The following is a 25,182-nucleotide window of genomic DNA, read 5'->3' as shown; positions in this document are numbered from 1 at the left end:
TGGGTGGGTAGGAAATACCAGCGCCATATAAGGCTTCTCATGGCATAGTAGTACAAAGCTACTTAATTTTCAACTTTTCTCAGTCTCTTTATTTCATTAAATATATTTCCATATTCTTAATTTAAGAAGGCTTTTGGAGGACTTTGCTTTAATCCTTCTGTCCTGTACTTAAAATGTTTTCAAATCCAATTATTAAATGTTCTTTGCTTAGGGAAAAATACTCCTTAGTTTGCTGGAGTTTAGCTGAATAAACTTGGACTGGGGATTTTGGTCCTTGGATATAATCTGTGAGAATAGCAAACTCTGGGCTGTTATATTTTAGGCATCTGTAAACTTTCATGATTCACCAGTCCCTGTGACTGTATTTAATTGCCCCTCTGAGTTGCTGTTTAGTTAATTTAGTATTTTGGTTAAGTCCTGCACTCCTTTGTTTTCCCTTCCTCCTTTAAAACTAAAATCCAGAAAGTTTAAAACACAAGTAAATTCCATTTCTAGAGCTCTGGTAATCTGACTGCAAAGAGAGCAAGAGACAGGCTGCATCTTTGCCCCAGGTCATTTCTACAGCACATGGGCAGCTTCCATGGGGAAGGCTTGCCTCATCCAGGGCTTGCGCCATTTCCCTGACTTTTTTTTATTTGTTGCTTGCTAGGGAGTGCTGGAAGAGCAGCTCACCCTGGACGGTGACAGCACCTATAATGCACACTTTGGGGAGAGCATGGCTGCCCTTGGCGATATTGATGATGATGGCTTCCCAGGTCAGTGCAATTTCCTCCATTGCTGTTTCTCCATAAGTGTGAGCAACACTGGTGACACTGTCAGTCTTGCACAGCATGCGTTGCTTATCCAGACCTGACTAGCACCAGGGTTCAGCCTAAGGATAAATCTGCTTTTGTAGGATTTGTGTGCTAAAGCGTTTTGTCGCTGACTGTCCTTGATATTGGTTTAGTTTGTGTCTGTGCAGGTCACATTAACATTGTTTTGCTTTCCTTGCTATTGTATTTTCTTCTTCCCTGTATGGCTTATAAAAGGCTGTAGATACCCTCACCCTAAACAAAACAGAAACCTGTCTGACTTCTTTCTTCTTGACCATTTCCTTATGTTTCCAAGCCTTTCTGGTTTCATTGACATAATCTCACGTCTTGTCAAGAAGTATAATTCAGAAGTAGCTTCTCACTCCTGATAGCACATAGTCTATTAATTTCTCTCTTTTGCTTTGTTCTCTCCCTGCTCCATTCTCAGGATGCTCAGTGTGAGACCCCATGCTGTGAGAGGAGTAGGTGAGAACAAAATGTCAGTGTTCCTTTTCTACCATGATTTCTGGAAGTGCAGTGACTTCTAAACAAAGGCCAACTTAGTGTGTGCTTGGATATATTTCTTCCAGGCCACTCAGGACACAGTATCCCATTAAGCCTAACCCAGCCTCGTTGCAGGTTGTCCTCACAAATCGTGAACATGCTTTTCCTCTGCACCTGGATATCTGCTTATGTGTAATTGCTAATATTTATTGTCAGTCATGGTAATGCTGAGACTGCAGAGGGAGTTGGATCAGTCTGTGGGTATGAAGCAATTGTGAGAAGCTTAATTTTAGCAGATAGCATAGTCACTAGATCCAAGTAGGAAAGGAGAATGGGAGGTAGGATTATGCTCTCTGTAGGAATTTGCAGTTAAATTGGATCAACTGTAATTTGAAAATTCACTCTCAGCAGTTGTATTTAATTCTTGCCTATCCATTTAATATACACAGCCTCTTTGTGTAGCCTTGGATTTTCAACCAACCTTAATGTACTGCTACAGTAAATATTTTGCCAGTCTTGTCTTGGTTCACAAAGCTGATGTTCTCATGGGTTGAAGATTTGGTTATTAAGGGATTCTAAATTCACTTTTTTGAGTATGGTTGCTGGTTGATAAACACATTTTTTTAAAAGAACGTGTGTCTAATTAGGCACAACATCTGATTATGTGAAACATACATATGTGTATAAATTTATATGCATTTGTGTATTTTTAAAGTTTATCTTAACATGAGCTCTTAATTAAATCAAATCAGTTCTTCTACCGAGGTTCATATAAGCTACTAATCATCTTTTGATGGGGAGCTGTTTTCCTATGGCTAGCTGTACCCTAAAATTAGGGAAAAGTTGGATTAATAATGGAATGGATTGTGAAATCTGCAATGTTTTACAGATGTTGCCATTGGAGCACCAAAGGAGGATAACTACATAGGAGCAGTGTACATTTACCATGGGGATGCCAATGGTATTATACCTCAGTACTCTATGGTACGTACTACTATTGTTTATGATCCCTATCTGAAAGTCACTTTCCCAGGACCTGCAGAAATAAACAATACTTAAGGGTCCATTAATAGGTAACCTTGTCATAGAACTACATCCTTTTCTCAGTCCTGGTTTGAAGATAGCTTCTCCCAAAGTTTGTCTGTATATATGCTGAAAGGTAAAATCATGTTAGTCAGGAGGTATTTTTTACTGTCTTTTGTTACAGTTGTCAGCTGTATCTTCTTTAAGCAAGCAGAGTCTTAAAAGTTGAGTGTTAGTTTTTAGGGATAGTACTAATGCAGAGGAGAAATGAAAACCCTGGAAGGGTTGAGCATGCAAATTATGGAGAGGTCAGTGGGAAGTTGGGAGGTTGCACTTTCTTCCTGTAGGAGCAGACTTTGTGAGAATGAAGAGTTACTAACTGTTCTTTTGTACCTCTTTACCCACTTTGTTGGCCTTCTTGCATTCTGACAATATGTCAGAAGGCCATTCTTAGGTGCCATCCCCCTTACCCACATATGATGTAGTAAAACTTTGCTAGGGATATGCTATAGTATCTTGTGCAGAGACAACACAGTGCAATTTAGCTGCCGTAGCCAGGCAGGAGAGAAGATAAATTTATGCTCATGCACATGAAACATGTGTCTCATAGTCTCTGTCTAGCACATTTCATTGTTCCAAAAGCCTGACTCTTCCCTCTCTCTCTGTGTGTTTGAAGTTCTGGTTGTTTTGTTTTGTTACTGGGTGGGATCCTTCATAGTAAATCAGTTTACACAGAATTAAAGAGTTCAGTGGTTATATTGGCAACTCTTTCAATAGACTATAAAAGTTTAGTCCTTCTTCCTTTACCATGTATATGGCATGCACTTCTTTTGAGAAGAAAGGAAGTTAAGTGAGTCTTCAGTGTGTTTTAGAAGTATTCATAATGTATGGCATGTGGATGATTCTGCCTGATTTTTGCCAAGAACCTCCCACTGGCTGGGAAGTTCTTCTCTGAAAACCGCAGAGCTTTCCAGCTCTTGCTGAAAAGGATCAGATTTTTTGTTTTGTTTAGTATAGTTTATTTTTTTGTTTGGTTTAATTTTTTAGTTAGTTTTTTTTTTTTTGTCATTCTTGGGAAAATTTTACTTTTTTAAGGACAGATCAGCAGGGTGGGAAGGAAGGCATCCTGTTTGTGATCTCTCCCTCTCCATTGGAGCAAGGCCAGCACATATCTCTCTATTTGGTCAGTGGGAAAACACTGAATTGTGGTGAAGAATTAAGACCCTACAATTTTTATAAAGATTTGTAGGGATGGTATGTTTATTTTAGTGCTGGATGCATGTGAGGGATCTTTTCTCTTTAAAAGACATGCGTGCTTTTGAAAACTCTTGATCTTTTTTTATTACTCTAGCTAATTTACATATTTATAGAATTTTACAATATGTTTCTGCATATTCATATTTCTGATTTCATGTTACACTTACAGCTAGTTATACTTGTACTCAGTTTTTGTCAGAAAGTACAGAGAGAACTTCTGGGTCACTTTGTGCTTTGTTTGTTTTAAAGTTTGAAGAGTCTTTTTTATTTCTTATCTCTTTAGCTTAGAAATTTGTATTCTTTCTCCTTAGCTGGGCAGTTTTGCTAGTGCTGTAGTTATTAGACTAAACAGCATATTTTACTTATGTTGACAAGCTCAAAGAGGTACATTTTACCTAAATCTAAATGGATTTCTACTCGCTTAAATTTTTTTTTGTCTCAACACCCAGCTCCAGAGTGTGGCAGGGTATGTGGTCATTGACTCTTGATAAACTGTTCATGTCATTGTCCCATGTCCTGAGGCAGCCAAGGGGGCACCATTTACAGGCACTGTCTCTCTGCCATTTCCCAATGTCTGGTGCAGGGCACTAGACACACCGCTGGTTCAAGTCCTGTGTGTAACCAACACTGTGTAAAAATTTAATCTCTTTACCTATCTGCTCTGGATTTTAACCTGGAGGTGGAAGACATTTTGTATCTTATTACTATATTCCTGATCCATCTCACTGCTGTGAAGTTCCTCTTTGAAATAAGCTGTGAGAGGTGGAGGGGGGGCCTGTCCAGCAGGGTATATATTTTTACCCTTTTCATTTTGTTAGCTATTCCTTCTTCTTCCTCCTGCTTTCATAATTTAAAGCGCTGATAAGTGTCATTCTCTGACGTCCCTTCAGCAGCTTCAGTGGCAGCTATTAGCAGAAGCAGCTGACTTGGCTTTGTGTCCTGCTATTTTCATTTATGGTACTTAAAAGCAGGGTTATTCTTCTGTCTTGTAGGCGGAAAGAACCCACAGATCTCTTTTAGGTATTTGCAGGTGGGATTTACTGCTCTAACTGTGACCCCCAAAAATGGAATGTCAGTGTATTGTGGGGATGAAGTTACTTCCAATTGTCTTAAGCTTACCTGCCCACAAGTAGAAAAAGAGATTTGTGCTCAGTGGAGCACTGTTTTCCCTGTAAACTAACTGTCAGGATATCTTTCTTAGCTTCAACTAGTCTTTTTTTCCATAAATTTCCTGCCTGATCTTTTGTCCAATATTGCACTTATTTATGGGAGGCCCAGGAAAAGTTGGTCACATGTCACAAACAGTGAAGCACCTCCAACAGACTTAAAATTACTTCATGGTTTCCTCTGTCTGTAATTCTGCAGTCAGAAGTTGATTTGAGTTCAGGTCTTGCATTGGTGGCCCAGCAGAATGACTGAAAGCTGGCTGATTGCCCTCTTAGAAAAAGATATTTTGACATGTTAATTTGCTTCAGACAAAGGCATTTACAATGCAAATCATTTAGAGAAAGTTTTGTGTTAATAATTAAAAGAAGAAAGAAACTATGTTAGAAGTCAATTAATCTGTGGTGGGGGGGGGAGGCAAAAACAAAATACAACATCCAAACTGGCAGAAAATACTCTGTAATAGATGATGGAAACCAGAATTTCCAAATGGGATGAGAATTAATCATTTTGACTTTGAGTATGCTGGTAGACTTTGAAAAGAAATGGTTGTGCGTGATTTTTTATTTTTACTAATCATTAATATTGTTAAAATGCTTCTTAAAAGTTTTATTGACAGAAATTAAGGTAATAAAAAAATCTCTTGAGTGCAGTTATATTTTTTCCTCATGCAGAAATCTATTTGATGTGTTCCTTATTTTGCTTAGTCTGCATGAGTATTGTAATGCAAGCGTGGGTTTTTAGTTCAACTCAACACTGGTCTCCTACTAGCCAGGAGCAGAAGGGCAGTTGACAGCCTTCCTGTTAGGGCTGTGTGGGTGCAGTGCAAGACAGCAGGTGCATAGCACTTCCAGCCCACAGAAGAGAGACCCAGTGGCCATGGAAATAATGCTTAAATGTTTTGGCACTTTTTGTTTTGGTAGGGGTTTTTTTTAGAGGATTTTTGGTGTTAATGACTAATTTCACTTTTGTGTTTTCTACTGCAGAAGCTATCTGGACAAACAATAAACCCAAACCTGCGTATGTTTGGCCAGTCCATATCAGGGGGAGTTGATATGGATAGCAATGGTTACCCAGGTATGTCAATTACTCTGGCAGTGAGAGCATCAGGAAAATACAGCAGCAGGCTGAGAAAACAGCAGAGCTGCTTGTTTTCAGGCTCCTAGTTCCTGCCATTGCAGGTGATCAGTGAAACTGAGCTGCTTTTTCCGTTTTCCTTCTGCCACTCAAAACTCCTGATAAAAATTTTCAGTGATTGGACAGTTACAATGATTCAGTATCTGGCCAAGGTTTTAAGTTACTGGGAAGCTGCTCTGTTAGGATGGCAATCTTAAAATAACCCAAAAATAGACAATAATATAATAGTAGTAATAAAAATCAAACAACAAAGCAGAAGTGAACATCACAGAACTAATCCTTCAATTACAAGACTTATGACAATGATATTTGAAGGGACAAACTGGCTAAGTCAGAAAATGTTTTTTTTAGATTCATGCTCTGTGATTTAGCAACAGATTTGAGAGAACTGAATTTTATGCTTCCTTTGTAACTAGCTCAATGTTACAAACATTTCAGATATGACTGTTGGAGCCTTCCTGTCAGACAATGTGGTACTTCTGAGGTGAGATGTCTTTTTCATTCACTGTTGTCTTCTTCTGTTTTCTGTTTATATCTTACGTGGTCAAAGTCCAGTTTCCTCCCTAGTTTATTGTGGCCAGAAGAAGCTAGTTGGATTACTTTTTAAGCAAAACCTTAGACGTGAATGGTGTCAAAGAATGCAGTCAAATTTAAATAGAATAATGGGGGGTGATATTACCAGGATAATACCTCGTCTATGAAGAAAAAGAGAGCCGAAAGGAGATGTGTTGCATCTCAGTGCCTCTTTAGAAAAGTTGCTCCTAACTTGTGACAAGGCTTTTTTATTATTGTGATGTTTACCTAAAGTAAATCAATGGTGATTAAAGGGAATGCAAATGAGCAAAAAATGAGCTGCGTAGTATGCCAGGATGTAGTTTTACAGATACAGATAGACACATAGACTGTTTTGCATATATATAAATTTATAATGGGATGCAGAGTGAAATAAGGGTGTTTAGGGAAATGAAATATGGGTATGTTTTCAATGCACACAGGAGCTGGGCTGCTGTTTCAAGTTTGTGAGTTAAGTGTAATTGCTTGTTCTGTCTTAGAGAGGTAGGACAGCTTGGTTCACCAAATTATGCAGGTGGAGAGTTAGAGTACAAGTGACCTGGGTAACAGAATGGAAAGCTGGATTTTTGTCAGTAGCTCCTTTGTTACACTTGTTAATATTAAATAAAAAAATCCTCTCAATACTTGGATATCTTTAGATATCTTAGATATCTGTGACCCAGGTAAGACAAATGCTGGAGCTGCAGAACAGATGTGCCAACCTTCTTCCTGTTCAAGGCAGGAGAAACTTGGCTCTGTTTCCATTTGAATCAGTTACACTGAAGAAAAAGAAAAAGGAGAGGGAGGGAAGAAATACTCTTGATGATCAGCATGGCAGGTGGTCAAGGCTTTTGAAGAGTTTTCTGTTTCTTCATCATGTATACAGAGAATGATAATAAACTGCTTCTGTGAAAATGTGCGCCATGCCCCAGATGGGAATTTGCAGTCTCACGTCTCTGAAGCTGCTAGAAAGAAAACTGCATTTTTCACCTGCATTGATGTTACTTGCAGAGAGGGGAAGACAAACTGAAAGGCTTATTGTGATTAAAACCACATGCATCACAACAACATGATGACCTCTGTTCATGCATTCATTTATGCTTGTGCATTTCAGGGGAAATTAGTGCATTACTGACTAACTTTGTGAACAGCTTGATTAATTGCTGTTACTGCCAATTTACAGTGTGTCCCTCTTGCTGTTAGGATAAAGAGATAAACTTTTTCTCCCCCATGCATCCCCTCACCCTTCCTGCTTTTGTGAAGTTCTTTAACCAAAATTAACAAATGTTTTGCCAAGTGATATTTAACGCCTTTGGTGGAAGCCTTTCTTGACTTGGGGCAGATGCATTCTGTTGATCGTGTGTGTGTGTGCCTCTTTGACAGATGCATTGGGGTGTTTTTCCCCATTGAATAACCAAGTGACATAACATTTAGGAAAAATCACACAGTGCATGATAGCTGAAGAAATATTTTTCTGAAGGAGAAATAGTTTTCTAGATCATGGCATTTACTCTTTTATGTGTCTCTAAGCATTCAGAAAGAGTGTTTTTTTTTTTTGAAGGTGTGAAATGATCCTAGGATGCAGACTTTTTTCCTCCCTTCCCCCTACCGTATATATTTCTAAGGCTAGAATTTCTTTTTATTCTCCATCTCAAAATGTGAACTTGCACTGTTACTTCAGGCTGTGGTAAAACAGTCAGAGCTGCTGTATTGCAGATTGATGTGAATCTTGTTCCAGTTAATATAAATTAGGTGCAACCACAATCCCTGCTCTCTTCTCCCTCTCCCCTACCTATAAATTTAGGTGGCTTGTGGAGTGAGAGTCCTGAACTGGTTTACAAGCTCTGGCCTTGCATGGCTGCTGGAACTACCTGAGAACTGAATCTGCTGGTTGCTGCACATTTTTTTTATTACTGTAGATGATTTTGGAAGAATATGTTCGTCTCGAACACATACAGAATTGAAAACAGGAAGAATAATACCCATAATTTTTGGGCTGAAATCCTGCACTAGAGATGTCTTTGGAGTGCGTGAGTTTCTGGGTTGCTTTTCCCAATCAAGCTGCTGGGGCTTCTGTGTTGTGTGAAGGAAACTGTTGAGGAATACATTCAGTGCAGGTAGCTTGGTGTGTGAACTGCAGATCGAGCTTTGGGTGGTGGGAGCACAAAGCAAGGGGACACTCGGGGACACTGAAACATAGCAGGAGCTGAGGAGTCAGGAAGCAGAGCAGAGACTTTAGTGTGCTTGGACTGTGAGGCTATAAAAGCCCACAGGGTCCTTTGTTTGGGGTCCCTCCTTGGAGGCACCACCTCCAGCTGTTTCTGTCTTACTGTGCTGCGAATAAAAGGCTTTAATAAACTATGAGAAACCTGGTCTGACTGTGTGAGTGTGGTGTGTGTAGGGAGTCAAGGCGGGCACCTGTCAGTTCACTGGAGCCACACACTGTAATGAGCTTTGGTCCCAGCAGTTAAAGTCTCTGGTGGTGGGAGTGTGACTGCCTGAGTACCTCCTGGATGGTCAGACAGAGAAGTTTCCTTAGCAAGACACCTCTGCCTTAAGGCAGTCAGCTTGCTCTGTGATTCTGGCTGAGGTCTCCCTCAGCCAGGAGGACTGGTAGCAATAACCTGGTGCTGGAGTTGCAAGAGTAGAAAGCTTTTGTTCACAGTGCACTGGATAATTCCTGAAACACAGTTCAGCAGCATGATAAGAGTATTCAATCCTTGTCACTTGCCAGGAAGGAATTAGCCAAACTTTTTCCTCCAGAAAATATGGATGTGGTGTCTGTTGTCTCTCTTATACTGTCAAAAAAATTATGTATGAATCCATCTCCTGTGGAGGACCTCTGTGCTCTCTTCGTGACTTTGAGGTCACAAATTTTACTATAGACCATTCTGTGGAAACCCACAATCTCTCTATACCTGTCCCTGTTCATCCAAGATGGTTAGCAACCAGTCTCATTTGCATGAACTTGCTGTTCTTGTTTGCTGTTCTGGTAATTTTGTTATCCTCTTCAGTCATCAGGAAGGCTTATTCAACCTTTGCTGGAGATGATTATTGTTATTACATGTTATCAGTTTTCTCAGCTGCTAGCCTGTAGCCTGTATCTGAGCACTAAACTTCAAGTTGGCATTACACCTTTCATTTAAATGCTAGTAGCCTTTGCCAGCTAGATAACATGCTAGTTTATTTTACAATTCAAATGTACTCTCTTATTTTTCTGTCTGCTTGAAATTGGGCAGTTTATCAAAATTGCTTTTTTTTCCTTACATGGAGAATTTCCCTCTGAATGGTCACTCAATTTTATTTCTCTGTTGATCTCCAGATCCAGGCCTGTCATTACCATGGATATTGCCATTTTCCTGCCCATATCTATCAATATCACAGCTCCTCAGTGCCATGATGGTTTGCAGCCAGTGAACTGCTTCAACGTCACAGCATGCTTTCGTTTCAGTGGCAAGAACGTTCCTGGAGAAATAGGTAAGGTACCTTTGCCAGCCCTAGACAGGAGCACAGTAACAGGTTGACCCAGAGTCAAGGTCTCTCTTTGTACTTAGTAAACAGAGCTTTTGTGTGAAATAAGTAGTTTCAAGATGAACATGGGCCATACAATCCCAGAAAGCTGGAGGCTTGAAAACTTTCTTGGGCATATTTTCACCTTCTCATGAGGCTGACATAATACTGAGGCAGATTCTTCCTGAATGAAATGAGGAGAATGTCTCCTTGGGCTTACTGCAAGGATAGAGAATGCAGCCTTCTGAGTTCATATTCCCTGTCAACCTCTTGATAATACATACCTGTATCCATATCCTCTATCAATGTTATTAGAAAACAGATATTATTTGCTCTGGATTAATAGTGTTTGAAAGTCTGCAAGGAGCTCTTGAAACAGACATGAGAAAATCCTGTTCTATGCATCAGTTTACCTGTTTGTAAAATGATTATAAAAAGCTTAGTATTTTACTGATTGTAAGAATGTCTTCCAGATTAAGTGAAACGCTTAGATTTTCTCAGGAGAATGGAACTGTGTAACATGAAATTGCCCTAGCCTTTACATCTTGGCTCTATTGAAATATTACTTATGTCTTTTACATCCCAATGCTTGCAAATCTTACCTGTTTTATGAAGTTGTATTGGACAGATACAGCATTTCTAAATATTTGAGGCCTGGGTTAATTTTTTTCATGTTTCACCTTTGTCATGCTTTAAGAATGGCAGAGGACTTGTACTGTACTGTTCAGCGCAGATGCCTCAGCCTCACAGCATGCTGTGTCTTGACAGTGAGTCTGGTGAGGAGGTGGGGGAAGTATTGCCTCCTCCTGCTCTGTGCCCTAACCTTTTTGAGCAGCTAGTTGAGAAGGGTGAGTTGTATCTGTGTATCATCACTTGAGCCTGCTGCAGTATTCTGTTTTTAATTAATGAAGTGAGAACTGCAAGCAGCTTGTCACTGTCACCTGAACAGCTCAAAACAATAGAGTTACTATATTTAAGATTCCTTTGTATTCGAACATATTGGTGCAACTGAGACTTCAGTTTCAATTTTTCGTTCCTCTAAATGCTGTCTTTTTCCTTCCCTGTAGATGATGGCTCTAAGTAGACAAAAACATGCTTTGATAAAGTATTTTTTTTTACTGCCCACTACTCTGTCTTTAAGGAAATGCATTTCTGAGGGTTCCTGCGGTGTTAATTCCTCTCTGAAAAATTACAAATAGATTTTCTGACTATCTAGATGTTCTTACATTCCTGTGGTACCATTTAAAATGTTTCCTTTGCTTTAATTTTGTATCTTTGGACCTGTAGCCAAAGTAGGAAGTAAGGCAAAGAAGTAAACTGCCTTTTTTCTAATCTAAGTATCATTTTCCCTTGTTTACAAAAGACCTATCTTCCTGTTCATCATGTCTTGTAAGAGCTGGTTGAATTCGCCTGTGTTGTCATACACACTGTACTGCCCATGAGTTATTGGATAAAAGCACATATGCATCTTTTTCAATGACTAACATTTATTGCATTACAAGGAACTTTTTTATTATTAAGTAGGCTATTATAAACTTCAACCATTGCCCTTTCATACAAAGCTTCTAACAAAGTGGTTTTTCTTGAAAATGTTACAGCCAGAGCTATCTGACTGTATAAAACCCCTTCAGCATATGATTTGGATAAAATATCTCAAATAATCTTTCAGCTAGTATTCTAGCAGTCAGGCCATTTTAATTATGTTGCAGTTGAAGAATATTAATTTACAAAAGATGGAACAATTAATGGAAATATTGTAGTGACTCCTTTCCTGCATGGTTAAATGTATGGGGAAAAAACCCTAGAATATCCCTGTTAATGCATATTTATGCAGTTCAGACTTTGAAAGGCTTACAGAGGTGTTAAAATGCTATGCCAGAATTTTGTGACTGAAAATGTTGGGGTTGTCTCACCCTCAGATGTCTGGGTGAATTTTGTTAAATCAGACTGCGAGAACGGAGTGCTCATCTAGAGTGGCACTGCCCTAGGGCTTGTCAGCGTGGATTCTCAAGATTACTGCTTACTGGTGTAAACCTGAGCATTTCTCCTGCTTTTGGGCAGCTGAAATTTGCCATCTACTACATAATGTTCAGAAATCAAGCTGAACATGCATGCAGTGTTCTCCTGTGGCAAATGTGTGTCTTCAATACTTATTTGAATGTGTGGTTATTTTGTTAGCAAGAATGCAAAGAAAAGTCATCTTCATCTGCCTCACACTTCCATGTAAACATTACCTATCTTTTTTTTTTCCTTCTCCTTATAGTGGTAGTTGCAATACTGAAACAGCTATCTGAGGATCTGTGTTTATGGATACTGCTTGAAACTGCAAATGACAGTACAATTTCCATTAAGTTGTTTCTTGCAGACTATATTTTTCAGAAGTATGAATTTAGTGCTGAAATGTTTTTGTCTGAGCAAAGAGCCATGGCCAAGTGAAACATGTGCTCTGCACTTTCTGCCACTCTCTGTCTGACCCTTCACTCTGCCTCCATGCTTGTTGGAGAGCCGAACATCTAGTTGTATGCCTCCTGACAGCCTCCAGTATGTCTTGGACATATGAGAAGTACAGCATTTTAAGTTTTCTCTCTGTCGTTTCAGAATCTCACTTAGACTGTTCCTCCCTCACTTGAGGGGTTGTTGCTCTGTCTCCCCTAGGGCCTCTGTATTGCCAGGAAAGACAGAGATTGGAGGAAGGCCTTTCTTATCTTGGATGAAGAGGTTTCAGACTGTTTAATTTTGTGTGACCAGGACAAGAAAGAGGCTGCTGGCATCTCTGTGCATGAAGTGCTGCTTCTGCATTCATCCCTGAAGGAAAATGGAAGTAAACTTGTGTAGTAAAGTTGTTGAGATCTAGTTATTAAAGATATCAGAAATGCCTCTGCCCAAATTAGGTGCAAACAAGACCATATGCCAAAGTCAATAGTATGGATTTTATTTGATAGTAAGTATGAGAGAGAGAAAGAAAGAAAGAAATAGAAAATAGGTGAGGGGAACAGAAAGAGAGTGACAGAGACAGAATAAAGACCACACCACCATCCATGGATCCCACAATCTTCCGTTGATCTTCTCTAGTTGATCTTCTCAGTGGTGATGGTCCCCCTGAAAAGCATCTTTAGGGAGGAGTGGGCTTTTATGGCTCCTTTGCTCATTCTGCTATAATGAGGAAAATTTTATATCAATAGGCATGAACTATTTCAGTCTCAGACATCCATCCCTTGACTCAAACATATAATGAATGTCTCTTTCCTTCCTATCTTCTTCAGTTTATGGTAGTCCATGGTTGTCCACGGAGGTGATAATAGAAAGATAATAGGAGTAAAGATAGAAACAACAGAAGCAATAGCATGAGTAATCATACAGTGTACAATAATCATCAACCCAACTCTCATTAGTCAGTGCTCCCAGGAATTTCTGTGAAGCTCAGGAATCAGTGTTTTTAAATGGGTAGTGGGTATGAGGGATATCACAATATTGTATCTCTTAGGTGTTGGTTCAATATGTTTTAAAATTAGTTACAAAATTATACAGTGGGTTTTCATTTTCAAATTCTATAGAGGAGTATCCTCAACAGATACACATATTAAGATGTCTCAATCAGCCAAGTTTTGAGAGGATTCCTGGCTCTTGTAGTACAGATTAACTTTGCATCCTGAAATAAAAGTAAATGGATTTTTCGATGTGTGTTTTCTTCTTGACTGCATTCACATATAGTTGGAAGAATATTATATATCATATTCTTAATCCACTAGATAATTTTATATATTATGAAAGCCAGTTTTTATAATACAAAATTACTACACAAAACATATTAATGCAAAATGTTCTCATGCATACTTATTTTTATATCAGGGCAATGTATCAGGGTAACAACAACAGGAGATAGCTGTAATTTAATCTTGACACAGAGTAGAAACTGTGGATTTATTATTGGTGGGATTAGAAATGAAATTAATTCGCTTTCAAACTTAGTTGTATTATCCCAAGTAGCTTTTTTCTTTTGAATTTCAGTGAGTAAATTGCCCTCATCATATTCTACACCCACAACTGAGAAGCATGTATATTGCAAAATGTGCTATAGTCACTACACTGATTAGCATAAATAGAAGAAGTGAGGCAAAGTTAAAATACTCTCTTTGGACATATGACAGGAAATATAACAGAGCTGGTAGAAGGCTTTTTTGTATTTTATTCACGTCCTTTTTGCAGTCCATGGCTATCCCTCCAGGTTTAGGAAGCAGAATTCAATAATTTAAGTGACTTTTTTTTGTATTTTCTTAAGATTTTTTTAGTTCTCTAATTAGTAAATCAGAAAAATATAGCCAAATGATAATAATTTTAAAGCCCTCTGAGGCATAACTGGGGTGGTTAGTACATATTTGTATGATTTCAAATAAGTATAAATGTTTATACCAACTCTCAGGATAAAATTGTTTGAGACAAATTATATATTCGTAAGACCTTTTGCCACACTATTTTTTAGTAAAAAGAAAACAAATTAGACAAAAATCAAACTTATGTAGAATACTTAAACTAATATTTGATCCCTCAGCAAGCCACTTGCAATAAAAATACAAAGTACAAACATTAACAAACTGAAAATGCAAACAATTATGGTGACACTTTAATTGATTTTCATGCAGCTCCATTTCATGTGTTGTTAGGTTCCTATAAAAAGAAAGTAAATGTGCTGTTTGCAGTTTCTCTGCTCCCAAACTGTTTTCCTTGTTTTCAATGTGGGGATGTTTGACCGTCCTAGTAAAAAAGAAGAGAAATAAACTTCCCTGGTAAAATATGCCAGAATGAAACAAGTTGCTAATTGCATTAACTTTTTTATGTGAAGTTTTAGCTTTTATTCTATGAACTGCTTGTTGCACCACTTCTGTTGTACCCCACAGTTTTTCAGTGAGGTCTCCTCCAACTGATTTCATGTTCAGTGGAGGGAGTGAGACTGCTTTAATTGCAATTTGTGAATTAGGGAGTGGTTTTGGCATTTGAGTTGCCTTTTTTTTTTCCAGGATTTTAGTAGGCTTCTGCTTTTTGCCTGGGAGCAGTCTGCCTTGTCAGTTAGCTCCTTTTATTCTAGTGATTTTCCTTTTGGACGTGATTGAATTTGGCGGCAAGCAATGCCACTGCCTAAAGTCTTTTTTAATAATGCATCACCTTTTTAGTAACCAATTGCTCCCTATCCCAATTTTTTTTCTTCTTTTTTTTTTTTTCACTACATCCACCCCAGGGATAGAGAGGTGACTAATTAATTAAGGAAAGACAACAAAACATTTCCCCCTAAAGTTTTCCTACCACCCCCACAGAGGAAGCTGCATGATAAATACTTAAGCCAGCAAAGGGACAAAACCATCCCCCCCAAGGCACTAGCTGCAGGATTGGCATCAGGATCAGAACCTGCCTGCTTCTGGTTCTCCACAACAAACCACAGACTTATGGGAGGGCATTCCACACAAGATAGGAGCTGCAGAATTGGCTTCAAGGACTGGAACCTGCCAATTCTGGCTTTTCACAACAAAACACCCAAAAGTACGGGGGCATTAGTCCCCACCAAACAGGAACTTTTGGCTCCACACAAAACACCACGTAGGCAAATCAGTTTACCATAATTTCCACAATTCCCTCAGAGAAAGATGCATTCAAATTTCCAAGCCTCCAGAAGAAACCACAGTCTCCACAGCCCCTCAAAGGAAGTTGGTCCAAGTGCTAAGAATTGCTATGGATGGAATCCTAACAATCCTCACAGCTCCTTAAAAGTAGTGTTTAGATTTCTAAGATTTACTACAGAAGGAAGTATATGAACTAATTTTGTGAGAGGAGACAATACTATTGTGAAAGACACTTTGGGTCAGAGAATATCAATCCTGCTGACTACACCAACTAAATGTCAAGATCCAGTTCTTAAAGTTATTAGAAATGCCTCTGCCCAAATTCAGGTGCAAATAAGACCAATACCATATGTCAAAGTCAATAGTATGGATTTTATTTGATAGTAAAAATGAGAGAGAGAGGGAAGGAAAGAAATAGAAAATAGGTGAGTGGAACAGAAAGTGACAGAGACAGAATAAAGAACACACCACCATCTGTGGATCAAAGTTGTGATACTTCCAAAAATTTAAAAAAGTTTATTAAAACCTTATAAAAAAATACAACAGAAGACTGAATAGAGGAAATTATACAGGGCAGGGAGCAAAAGATTTTTTCCCACCATGTGCTCACCCACACAATGGATATTCTGCCCTTAACCCTTTAGCCCCTCCCAATGTTCTGTCCATCAACTCCTTCTTTGCTGTCCAGTGGTGGAGATCACTTTCTTAGATCTTGATTGGAGGTCAGGTGTTGCTGTAGTAACAAGCCGGCCCTCCCAAATGCCCCAACTACCCAGGCCATCCCGTGATAGCAATGCAAGCAGTGGGGGAGGGGTGAAACTTAACTGTACATCTATTAAACTTCTCTTAACATATACATAATATTTGCCCTTTAAATGTGAGAGTCGACCATCACATTACTCATCTATCACAACCCCACCCTTTTCCTTTTTAGAAGTCATTTGGCTGGAACAATTAACTCAAAAAATTTTTTTTCTCTCTTGAATGAGTCATGCTAGCATGTGTTGATGTGGGCAAGGACAGTGGGAACCAGAGAAAAATCCCAGGTTTTCCCTAGACACACTCTTTTGGAATAAACAAAAGCACATCACAGAGGTCCGGTATGGCTTTGACTTCCATCTACCTTGCCTATGGGGTTGGTACCCATAGCAGGTGTATCTTAGTGCTGAGTACAGAGGCCAACTCGGTCTTGCCCTCCAGTCCCTTTTGTATTGAAAGACATTTGAGAAATTATAGAGGTTTGGCATGGCCTTTTTGCTCCTACCTTACCATGCCTATGTGGTTGCTACCCACGGCACAGCTATGGAGTCTTCTTGGTAGTGAACAAAGGGGCCAACCCAGTTTTGCCGTCCATTCCTTGTCTTACTTTCCTTGTGGTTCTTAAGGAAGCTGTCCCATTACCTCTTACAGTTCCTTGTGTACATCCCCTCAACAGATGCTTGTAATTCTCACTCGGATGCTTGTAATTAAAACAGGAAAACAGTTATTGAGCTGGGTGGTGGAAGCTTGACTCTACTTTTTGGGTGTCTTGTTATTTTTCTGGTTGTCTTTCGGTCTCTGCTTGAGAGTCAATCTCGTTTCACCCGGCCTGGATGTTATAGTCCATTTTTTGGGTTCTTCTACTGGGCCTTTAACTGTTGGCATGAGTCTATCCCCACTCTGCAGTTCACACAGCTGATTCAGTGGTGAGCAGTACCTGAAAGGGACCTTCCCACTGAGGAGTTAGAGGCTGATCTCTCCACGACCTGATCATTACCCAGTCCCTGGGATTAATATTATGGACTCTGAAAGCCAGGGTGGTAGTTTGAGGAATTGCCCTTTTATGTCTTAGCCCTTCTAAGGTTCATGCTATAGCCATAGCATATTTCTTGGCATTGGCTTCCTGTTCCTCATAGGTGGCTATAGGCTGCCCTGGACCGAGTCCCATGGGGTGGCCCTCAGTTGGCTGGTCAATGGGTGCCTGGATAGCGTAATTAAAATCCCCACCAGGAAGACTGAAGGACTCTTGAGCTGCTGGAATCTGAGTGGGTTTATTGAGGATTGATCGAAGGAGTAGGGAGGCAGAAATAGGAGCAGGGAGACAACCACACTCGGGGAGGCAGACTCCGAGGGCCCTGGGGAAGGAGGGGCCAGAATATATAACTGGGGAGGGAAGGAGTGCCTAGGGTACAAATGATCCAATGAGAAGAGGGTGTAAGGGAGGAACAGGGATGGGGTAACATAAACTGGGCCAATGAGGAAAAAGGGAAGGAGTGGTTTACATAGGGAACCATTAGGAACAATGAGAACAGGGAACTTTCCAGAACTTGGGGAGAAGACAACCACAAACTGACAGGTGCTTGTGCTTATTTGCGTTAGGGGGCAGAGGGCTCTGGGGAAATGCCTTATGCTAAACAACTGTAATTTCCCATGGCATTCCCACACTGTCTTCCCCATAGGCACATCCCACAGGTGGCAACCTTCAGGGGTGAGGTCAAGAAGGGTAACCCAAACATCATTTCATAGGGTGACACCCCCAGATCTGACTGGGGTTTGGGTCTAATTCTTAACAAGGCTAAAGGGAGACATTTTATCCATGACATCTGGGTTTCAATCATCAGTTTAACTAGAGTTCTTTTAAGAGTTTGATTCATCCTCTCAACATGACCACAGCTCTGTGGATGCCATGGAGTGTGTAATTCCATTTTACTCCCAGGGCTTGAAGAACTTTCTGCAATATCTTCGATGTGAAATGAGTTGGTCTGAATCAATCCTGTTTACCATCCCATATCAGGGGATGATTGATTCTAGGACTGTTTTACTCACAACATTGGTATTGTTTTTAACAGTGGGTACTGCCTCTACCCAAGGAGTCAAGTGATCTACTATCACTAGCAAAAACTTTCACCATTATACCTGGGGAAGCTCGGTAAAGTCTACTTGGATATTTTGAAAGGGCCGTAAGGCTAGTTCTCACACTCCCCTGGGTGTTTTCCTTATAACTTTGTTATTCACTTGTTGACATATCACACACCATTTGGTTACTCGCTTAGCTATCCCAAAAATTCCTATGCACCCCAAATCCCTTAGAAATTGATCACTTATCACTTGTGTACCCCAATGTGTTGTTCCATGTATGCCTTCTAGCATTTTCTTGGCAGGGGAGTTATTCAACATTTGCCTCCCATCTGCTAATCTCCACTTCCCTTTGTTACCTTTCTTGGTCCTATTTTAAGGAGTTCTTCCTCTTCTGTCCTACTAAATACTGGGACTTCTTTCATTTGTCTAATGGGGGTTAATACCATCATTAGTTTTTCTGTCCCTGATTCCGCTGCATTTTTAGCTTCCACATCCACTAAATTGTTCCCTTGCGCCTCTTGAGTCGCCCCTTTTTGATGTCCTTTAACATATACTACTGACACTTCCTCTGGTAATTGTAAGGTTTCAGCAGTTCTAAAATAAGTTTTTTTTGTGAATCAGTCCCTTTCCCTTTGAATTTAATCGCCCCCTCTCTTCCCAAATTTTTCCAGAGGTATGCACTACTCCAAAAGCATATTTTGAGTCTGTATATATTGTTCCCCTTTTCTGTGCTAATATTTCCAGAGCTCGTTTTAGGGCATACAACTCACATGCTTGGGCTGACCAGTTGAAAGGTAACTTTCCCTTTTCTATGGCTACAAACTCTTCATCCACTACAGCGTACCCTGGTACCCGGTGTCCCTAGATTACCCTTGAAGATCCATTGAAGTACAATTGTTTTCCACCTTGCAGTGGTTGATCTCTTAGGTCCTCTTTTACTTTAGTTTGATAGTTTATAGCTTCTAGGCAATTATTTATTAATTCTTCACCAGGTTCTCCATATAAAAACTGGGCAGGGTTGAGTTGGTTACTCACAATTAGCTCTAAATCATTTTTTATTAAGATGGCTTCATACTTTAACACTTGGGAATCAGTGAGCCATTTCTCAACCTTTTGGCTTAGGATACTTCTAACTGAGTGTGAGGTATATATTTTCACTTTTGCCCCAAATGTTAATTTTTTGCTTTCTTCTTCAAGTAGGGCTGTCACTACCATCGTCTGAATGCAGGTTGGCCACCCCCGACTGACAGGGTCTAGCAATTTTTGATAAATAGGCCACTGGTTTCCTGGATCCTCCCCAGTCCTGGGCTAGTACTCCATGTGCTACCTCTTTTTCTATATCTACAAACAGAAGGGTTTGTCTAAGGCAGGAAGACTCAGTGCTGGTGCACAGACTAATTTTTGCTTTAAAGCTTCAAACTTTTGCTCATTGCCTTCTTCCCATCTAATCTCTTCTTCTACTAACTTTTCATACAAGAACCTGTAAGTCTGCATATATCCTTCAATCCATAGTCTACAATATCCCAACAAACCTAGAAACCTTCTAACTTCCCTCTTAGATTTTGGCCATGGGAGGGAGACTATCCCTGTAATTCTCTCAGGGTTCATTTTGCCGGCTCCCTTGACAAATCACATGTCCTAGCTATTTTACTTCCTGCCCTAGAAATTGGAGTTTCCGTTTTGATAGATGAAGTCCTTGGTCTCCCAGAAAATTTAAGAAATCTCTGGTGGATTCCTGAGCTTCTTTTTCTTCCTGTCCTGAGAGAAGTAAATCATCTACATATTGGATGAGTTTTATCTCAGGTTTGATGGAGAAAAGTTGTAGTACTTCTCTTAGTGCTTGACCGAATAGGTTTGGGGATTCGGAAAACCCTTGGGGTAACCTAGTCCACTGAAGCTGTTGCTTCCTCCTGGAATCAAGGTCCTCCCTTTCAAAGGCAAATATATCTCTACTTTCTCTCCTAGTGGGCAAGCCCAAAAGGCATTTTTTAGGTCTATCACACTAAACCACTGGTGTGCTGGGGCATATTACTTAGTAGTGCATAGGGGTTGGCACTACTGGGTATTTACTCATTGTTCTTTTAGTCACTTCTCTCAAGTCTTGGACAAGCCTGTAAGTCCCATCTGACTTCTTTACTGGCAATATGGGTGTATTATGGGGGGGACGTACATGGTTCTAAGATCCCTTCTTCAAGTAGGTCCTGGATCACTGGCTGCAATCCTCATCTCCCTTCCAGGGAAAGTAGGTATTGTCATACCCGAACTGGATGGTTCTCATTAACTATTTTTATTATTATAGGCTTCATGTTCAATTTACCTCGATTTTTCGGTTTTGCCCACACCATCTAATGAATTTTCTCCTCATCTTCTTCCCTTAAATGGAGAAGCTTAACTACCATTTTCCGTTCCTCTGGGAGTACTCCAATGTCTAACTGCACCTGCAAATCCCATCCCAATTAATTGCACCCTGCTTCTGGTACTAACGGAACATCCCCAGTTCCTATTTTATTTGTCCCTTGAAACTTTTACTTCCTTTCTAACTGAGGCTTTGAACCCTTCCCCTTTTGCACCTACTACTTGCATGGTATCTTGACCCTTTTGCACCCCTTTGGAATTCTACAAACACAAGTTCTTTCAGCCCCCGTGTCTACTAAGAATTAAAATTCTTCCTCCTGGGGGCATATTTTTAAAGTTATCAAGGGCTCCTGATGGTGTTCTGTCCCCGGGAGGTAGAGCCCCTGACAGTCTTTCACTTCTCCTTTTTGCACAGTCTCATAGACCCTCAGGTTCTTTTCCCTCTGGGGGCACTTCTTTCTGATATGCCCCTTCTCTTTACAGTGAAAGCAAACTGGTCCTAGGTTCCCCCATCTCCGAAACGCTACTTTTTATGTCCAGTCCCAAGGAGCTGCATTCCCCCTCCATCTATCTTCTCACATTCAGGGTCCTCCTTCCTTACATGGGTTATGCTGGTTTCCTTCCCTAATAGCAGTTACCATTACCTTGGCTTTTGCCTTGGCCTTCTCTTTGTCCCTCTTTACATACACTTTCTGTGCCTCTCTTAAAAGATCTTCGAATCTCCTTTCTTGCCAACCATCTAACTTTTCTAACTTTCTCTGTATATCTGGCCAAGCATGAGTGATGAAATTTATCTGTCCAGCCACTGTATCAGGGTCAACCCCTGAATATTGCCTCATATTTTTCCTCAGTCTTTCTAGCCACTCCTAGACGCAGCGCCAAGGGCAGAGCATTTTTTCCCACCATGTGCTCATTCACACAATGGATATTCTGCCTTTTAACCCTTTAGCCCCTCCTCATGTTCTGTCCATCGACTCCTTCTTTGCTGTCAAGTGGTGGAGATCACTTTCTTAGATCTTGATTGGAGGTCAGGTGTTGCTGTAGTAACAAGCCGGCCCTCCCAAATGTCCCAACTACCCAGGCCCTCCCAAATGCCCCAACTACCCAGGCCATCCCGTGATAGTGATAACAATGCAAGGGGTTGGCCGAAAGGAAGGAGGCGTGCAGGGTCTGTCACTGAAGTCCAGAGCAGCAGCTGTCCCTTCTTCTTCCCTGTGGCACAACCGGTGGCCAAAGGGTGAGGAGGTGTGGCATGCAGAGTCTGTTGCTGAAGTCTGGAACAACAGCTGTCCCCGCTCCTTCCCTGCTGGCAGCCCCAGGGGGCTCTGGCTCTTCCATCTTCACTTGCCACTACTCTAGTCTAGTCTCTTTTAGGTGATGACGACAGACAAAAGTCGATCAGGGTATGTGTTTCCCTCTTCCTCAGCTAGGGCATTTGTCTATCCCCATCTACTGTGTTTACTTCTTTATTTAGGGGTGTCTTTATCCCCAAAAACATACTCCCATGATCCCAGGGGGTTTTCTTATTTGCATTTTAGTCCCAGAATGTCAGTGTGGTGGGGGGAGGCTGGTTATCTCTAGGTAGTTTAGAGAAAACAAACAGAGCAATTAGCTAATTAACATTTCAACATCGGTAGCCAGCAGCCATTCCAGTGTTGCCATGGGAACTAGGAAGGCCCTGCCTGCCTCTCTGGGGAACACCTGGAAACTTTGTTCATTACACTCTCCAGCTGGTCTTCTTGGTTGTGATGGTCCCCCTGAAAAGCATCTTTAGGGAGGGATGGGCTTCAATGACTCCTCTATACAGTTTTGCTGTTATGAGCAAAATTTTATATCAGTGTTTGAGGCATGAATTACTTCAGTCTCTGACAACAGTCTAGATAATTTCCTCTACAATAATAACAACAGTAGTAATAGTGCCAGTCTGAGAATTAGGTGAATTTTAGTGGCTATGAAAATGGAGGGTTTCGGTCATTTCACTAGAGTTAGGCAGATAGATATGTTAGAAATTGCTCCAAATTTTCTCCTGTATTCTTCATTTCAGATGTACATTGCTTGTGTGTTGATCCATACCTAGGGTAGTCCTCATGTCCCTAGTACTATTGCCTGAAAGACTGGCAAGGTTTAGTGTAGGATAATAGGTTGTTTGATATTTTCACTGTTTAAACATGTTCCTAGGACTGAAGAAATACCACTTGTTAAAAACTTTTAAAAAGTAGACTCTCATCTTCTAACCCGTGCGCAGATATAGTTTGGTGCAGGAGTATTATTTGTCTGTCTCTCATTTTTCCAGTCTGTTTGGAGGCAGGCATGAGTCAGTGCTACCCTCAGAATGCCTCAGAAGCAGATGTGCTGCAGGGATGTGTTGTTCAGTGTATGGAGCAGTGTGGATCGCTCCCTACTTAGACCCAAGGAAAACACTATGAGAGAGGATTCGAAACAAGGTGGGAAGTACTGGGAAAAAGAAAGCTTTTTGGAAGGGAATGGAGGGAATATCCAAAAGCGCTATCAAATTGTCATTTGATAGTGCTTTTTTAAATGCTTCCATTACTTAAGAATTTTCTTCCAAGCAAAGTTCATGAATCATTTTCTCCTCATAATTGCTGGCAGAGATATTAAAGAAACACATTCCTTTTCCAATGACTTTGTGTAATTATTTAGTTAGTTATTCATTGTTTCCATGTGATGCCTCCCACTTACCCCCTGGCAAATCAGTACTATAGCTAGTAGTTTAGCAAGCATTTACAGATGTGCTTATTCCTGATGAGTACTTTGCCTCCTGCTATTTGTGTACTTTGTCATTATCTTAGTGGGTGAGGAAGGGATGTTCTAAGTGGTTCAGAGTGTGCAACCCGTCCATTAGCACAGCCAGCTGTTTTTTAGCTTGTGGGATACCATGGCCTGATCTTAATCTTTTCTCACTCATCACTGCTTCAGGGGTGCTTTCAGCCCTACGGGATGACTTTTGCATCAAAACTATATATATATGCTGTTAGGATGAAAATCCATTATAAAATGCCTGCTGCCATTTACTGGCTGGAATAGTTCACCTGGTCGGCTGGATAGTAGCCATCTTGAAGATATGAACAAAAATTTCTCAGAGAGAGCCATTATCAAAGCTTTTAGGCATTTAACTTTAGTTAGGGGAAATGAATCGTCTATAGAAGAATTGAGCCCTTCTTCTGAGCTCATCAAATTCATGCCAGAGTTTTATTTTCATTGTGTGAAGTTGGGTGGGTAGATCCTCAGGAGAAAGAAAACTGAGAGCTGCTAGACAAATGTTTGAAGGCATTACTTGGAAGATTTAATTTGCTAATGAAAACTTGCCTTGTGATCTCCTACTAGAGTGAGCCGTAAGAACTTACACCACCAGCAGTGATAAGTTTGGCCAGTTATTTCCCTAACCCTCCACTGCTCCAGGTTGCTTTTTGGAAGCAGCAAAGTTGTGGGGGGCTAAGTATATGGTATGAATGCTAAGATTAATTGCTAGGATGACTGCAGATCAAGAAAACAATTGTCAGGAAGTGCCACATCCTGGTTGACATTTGCATGGTTTGTGCTGTTTCAGAAGATGTTTTTAGGTTGCTGCTGTGGTGTTGGGTTTTTTTACTTTTTCTGTCAGCAACACAGTTTAAACATCATCTGTTTTTTTGTAGGATGTTTTTGTTTGTTTGTTTTTTTCGTTTTTTTTTTTCTGTTAAGAGTATGTTTCTAGATGTATTATTACCCATCATTTCCTACAGGAAAGGATGGTCGGGGAATAATAGCTATATTAAACATGGGAGTATGTTTGTAATTGGATCTGGTTTTCTGTAGCCGCAGGGAACTTAGTGATTGATTGAGGGCCCTCAAGGGTTGACCCTTCTTCAAGCACAGATGCCCTGGACACAACAGGATCCATTGATAGGTGGCTGGAAAACAACTATTGTTCACTGACATCCTTTGTTTTCTTCTTCTTCTTCCTTTTTAAAATAGGTTTGAATTATAACTTGACCGCTGATGTGGCAAAGAAGGAAAAGAGCCAGCAACCCAGAGTTTATTTTGTGACTTCTGGAGAGACAGCAGGGCAGATTACAGAGAAGTTACAACTGTCATTCATGCAGGAAAAGTGCGAGCATTACCTAGCATATGTCAAGGTCAGTTCATTCATGTCCTTCCTTACGTTGGCCTTACTACATTCCACTCTTTTAAAAACAATATCCAGCCAATTGAAGTGATGCTGCTTTGGTTTCAGATGTTTGATTTCCTGATAGGTAGAAGTTCAGATATTGTTTGGCATGCTTCGTCAATCTGAGCGCCTTCAAGACCTGCTGCCAGGAAAATACTTTTTTATAATGTTTGGTCAGGCAGGTCTTTCTCTCTTTTTCTCTTTTTTAATCTTTTTCTCTTTCTCTCTCTTTTTCTCTTTCTTTCTTTCTCTCTCTCTCTCGCTTTTTCTC

At 40.3% G+C, this 25,182-nt stretch overlaps 1 protein-coding gene across 8 annotated transcripts in view; it reads left to right on the top strand.

Annotated features, from left to right (window-relative positions):
* ITGA9 (integrin subunit alpha 9) overlaps positions 1–25,182 on the top strand; it is a 265,797-nt gene that overhangs the window by 33,965 nt on the left and 206,650 nt on the right. For 7 of the 8 annotated variants that reach the window (XM_068201244.1, XM_068201235.1, XM_068201198.1 and 4 more), the window contains 7 exons: positions 650–755; positions 2,185–2,279; positions 5,726–5,816; positions 6,315–6,360; positions 6,931–7,017; positions 9,751–9,905; positions 24,719–24,879. In XM_068201244.1, coding sequence (XP_068057345.1) covers positions 650–755; positions 2,185–2,279; positions 5,726–5,816; positions 6,315–6,360; positions 6,931–7,017; positions 9,751–9,905; positions 24,719–24,879 — 741 coding nt within the window. The remainder of the gene's footprint in view (positions 1–649; positions 756–2,184; positions 2,280–5,725; positions 5,817–6,314; positions 6,361–6,930; positions 7,018–9,750; positions 9,906–24,718; positions 24,880–25,182) is intronic. The other variant, XM_068201190.1, reaches the window with a different exon arrangement.

Source organism: Anomalospiza imberbis, chromosome 1 (assembly GCF_031753505.1).
Source record: "Anomalospiza imberbis isolate Cuckoo-Finch-1a 21T00152 chromosome 1, ASM3175350v1, whole genome shotgun sequence".
In the NCBI taxonomy this organism is placed as follows: Eukaryota; Metazoa; Chordata; class Aves; order Passeriformes; family Viduidae; genus Anomalospiza; species Anomalospiza imberbis.
This window is presented reverse-complemented; position numbering and strand designations above follow the sequence as displayed.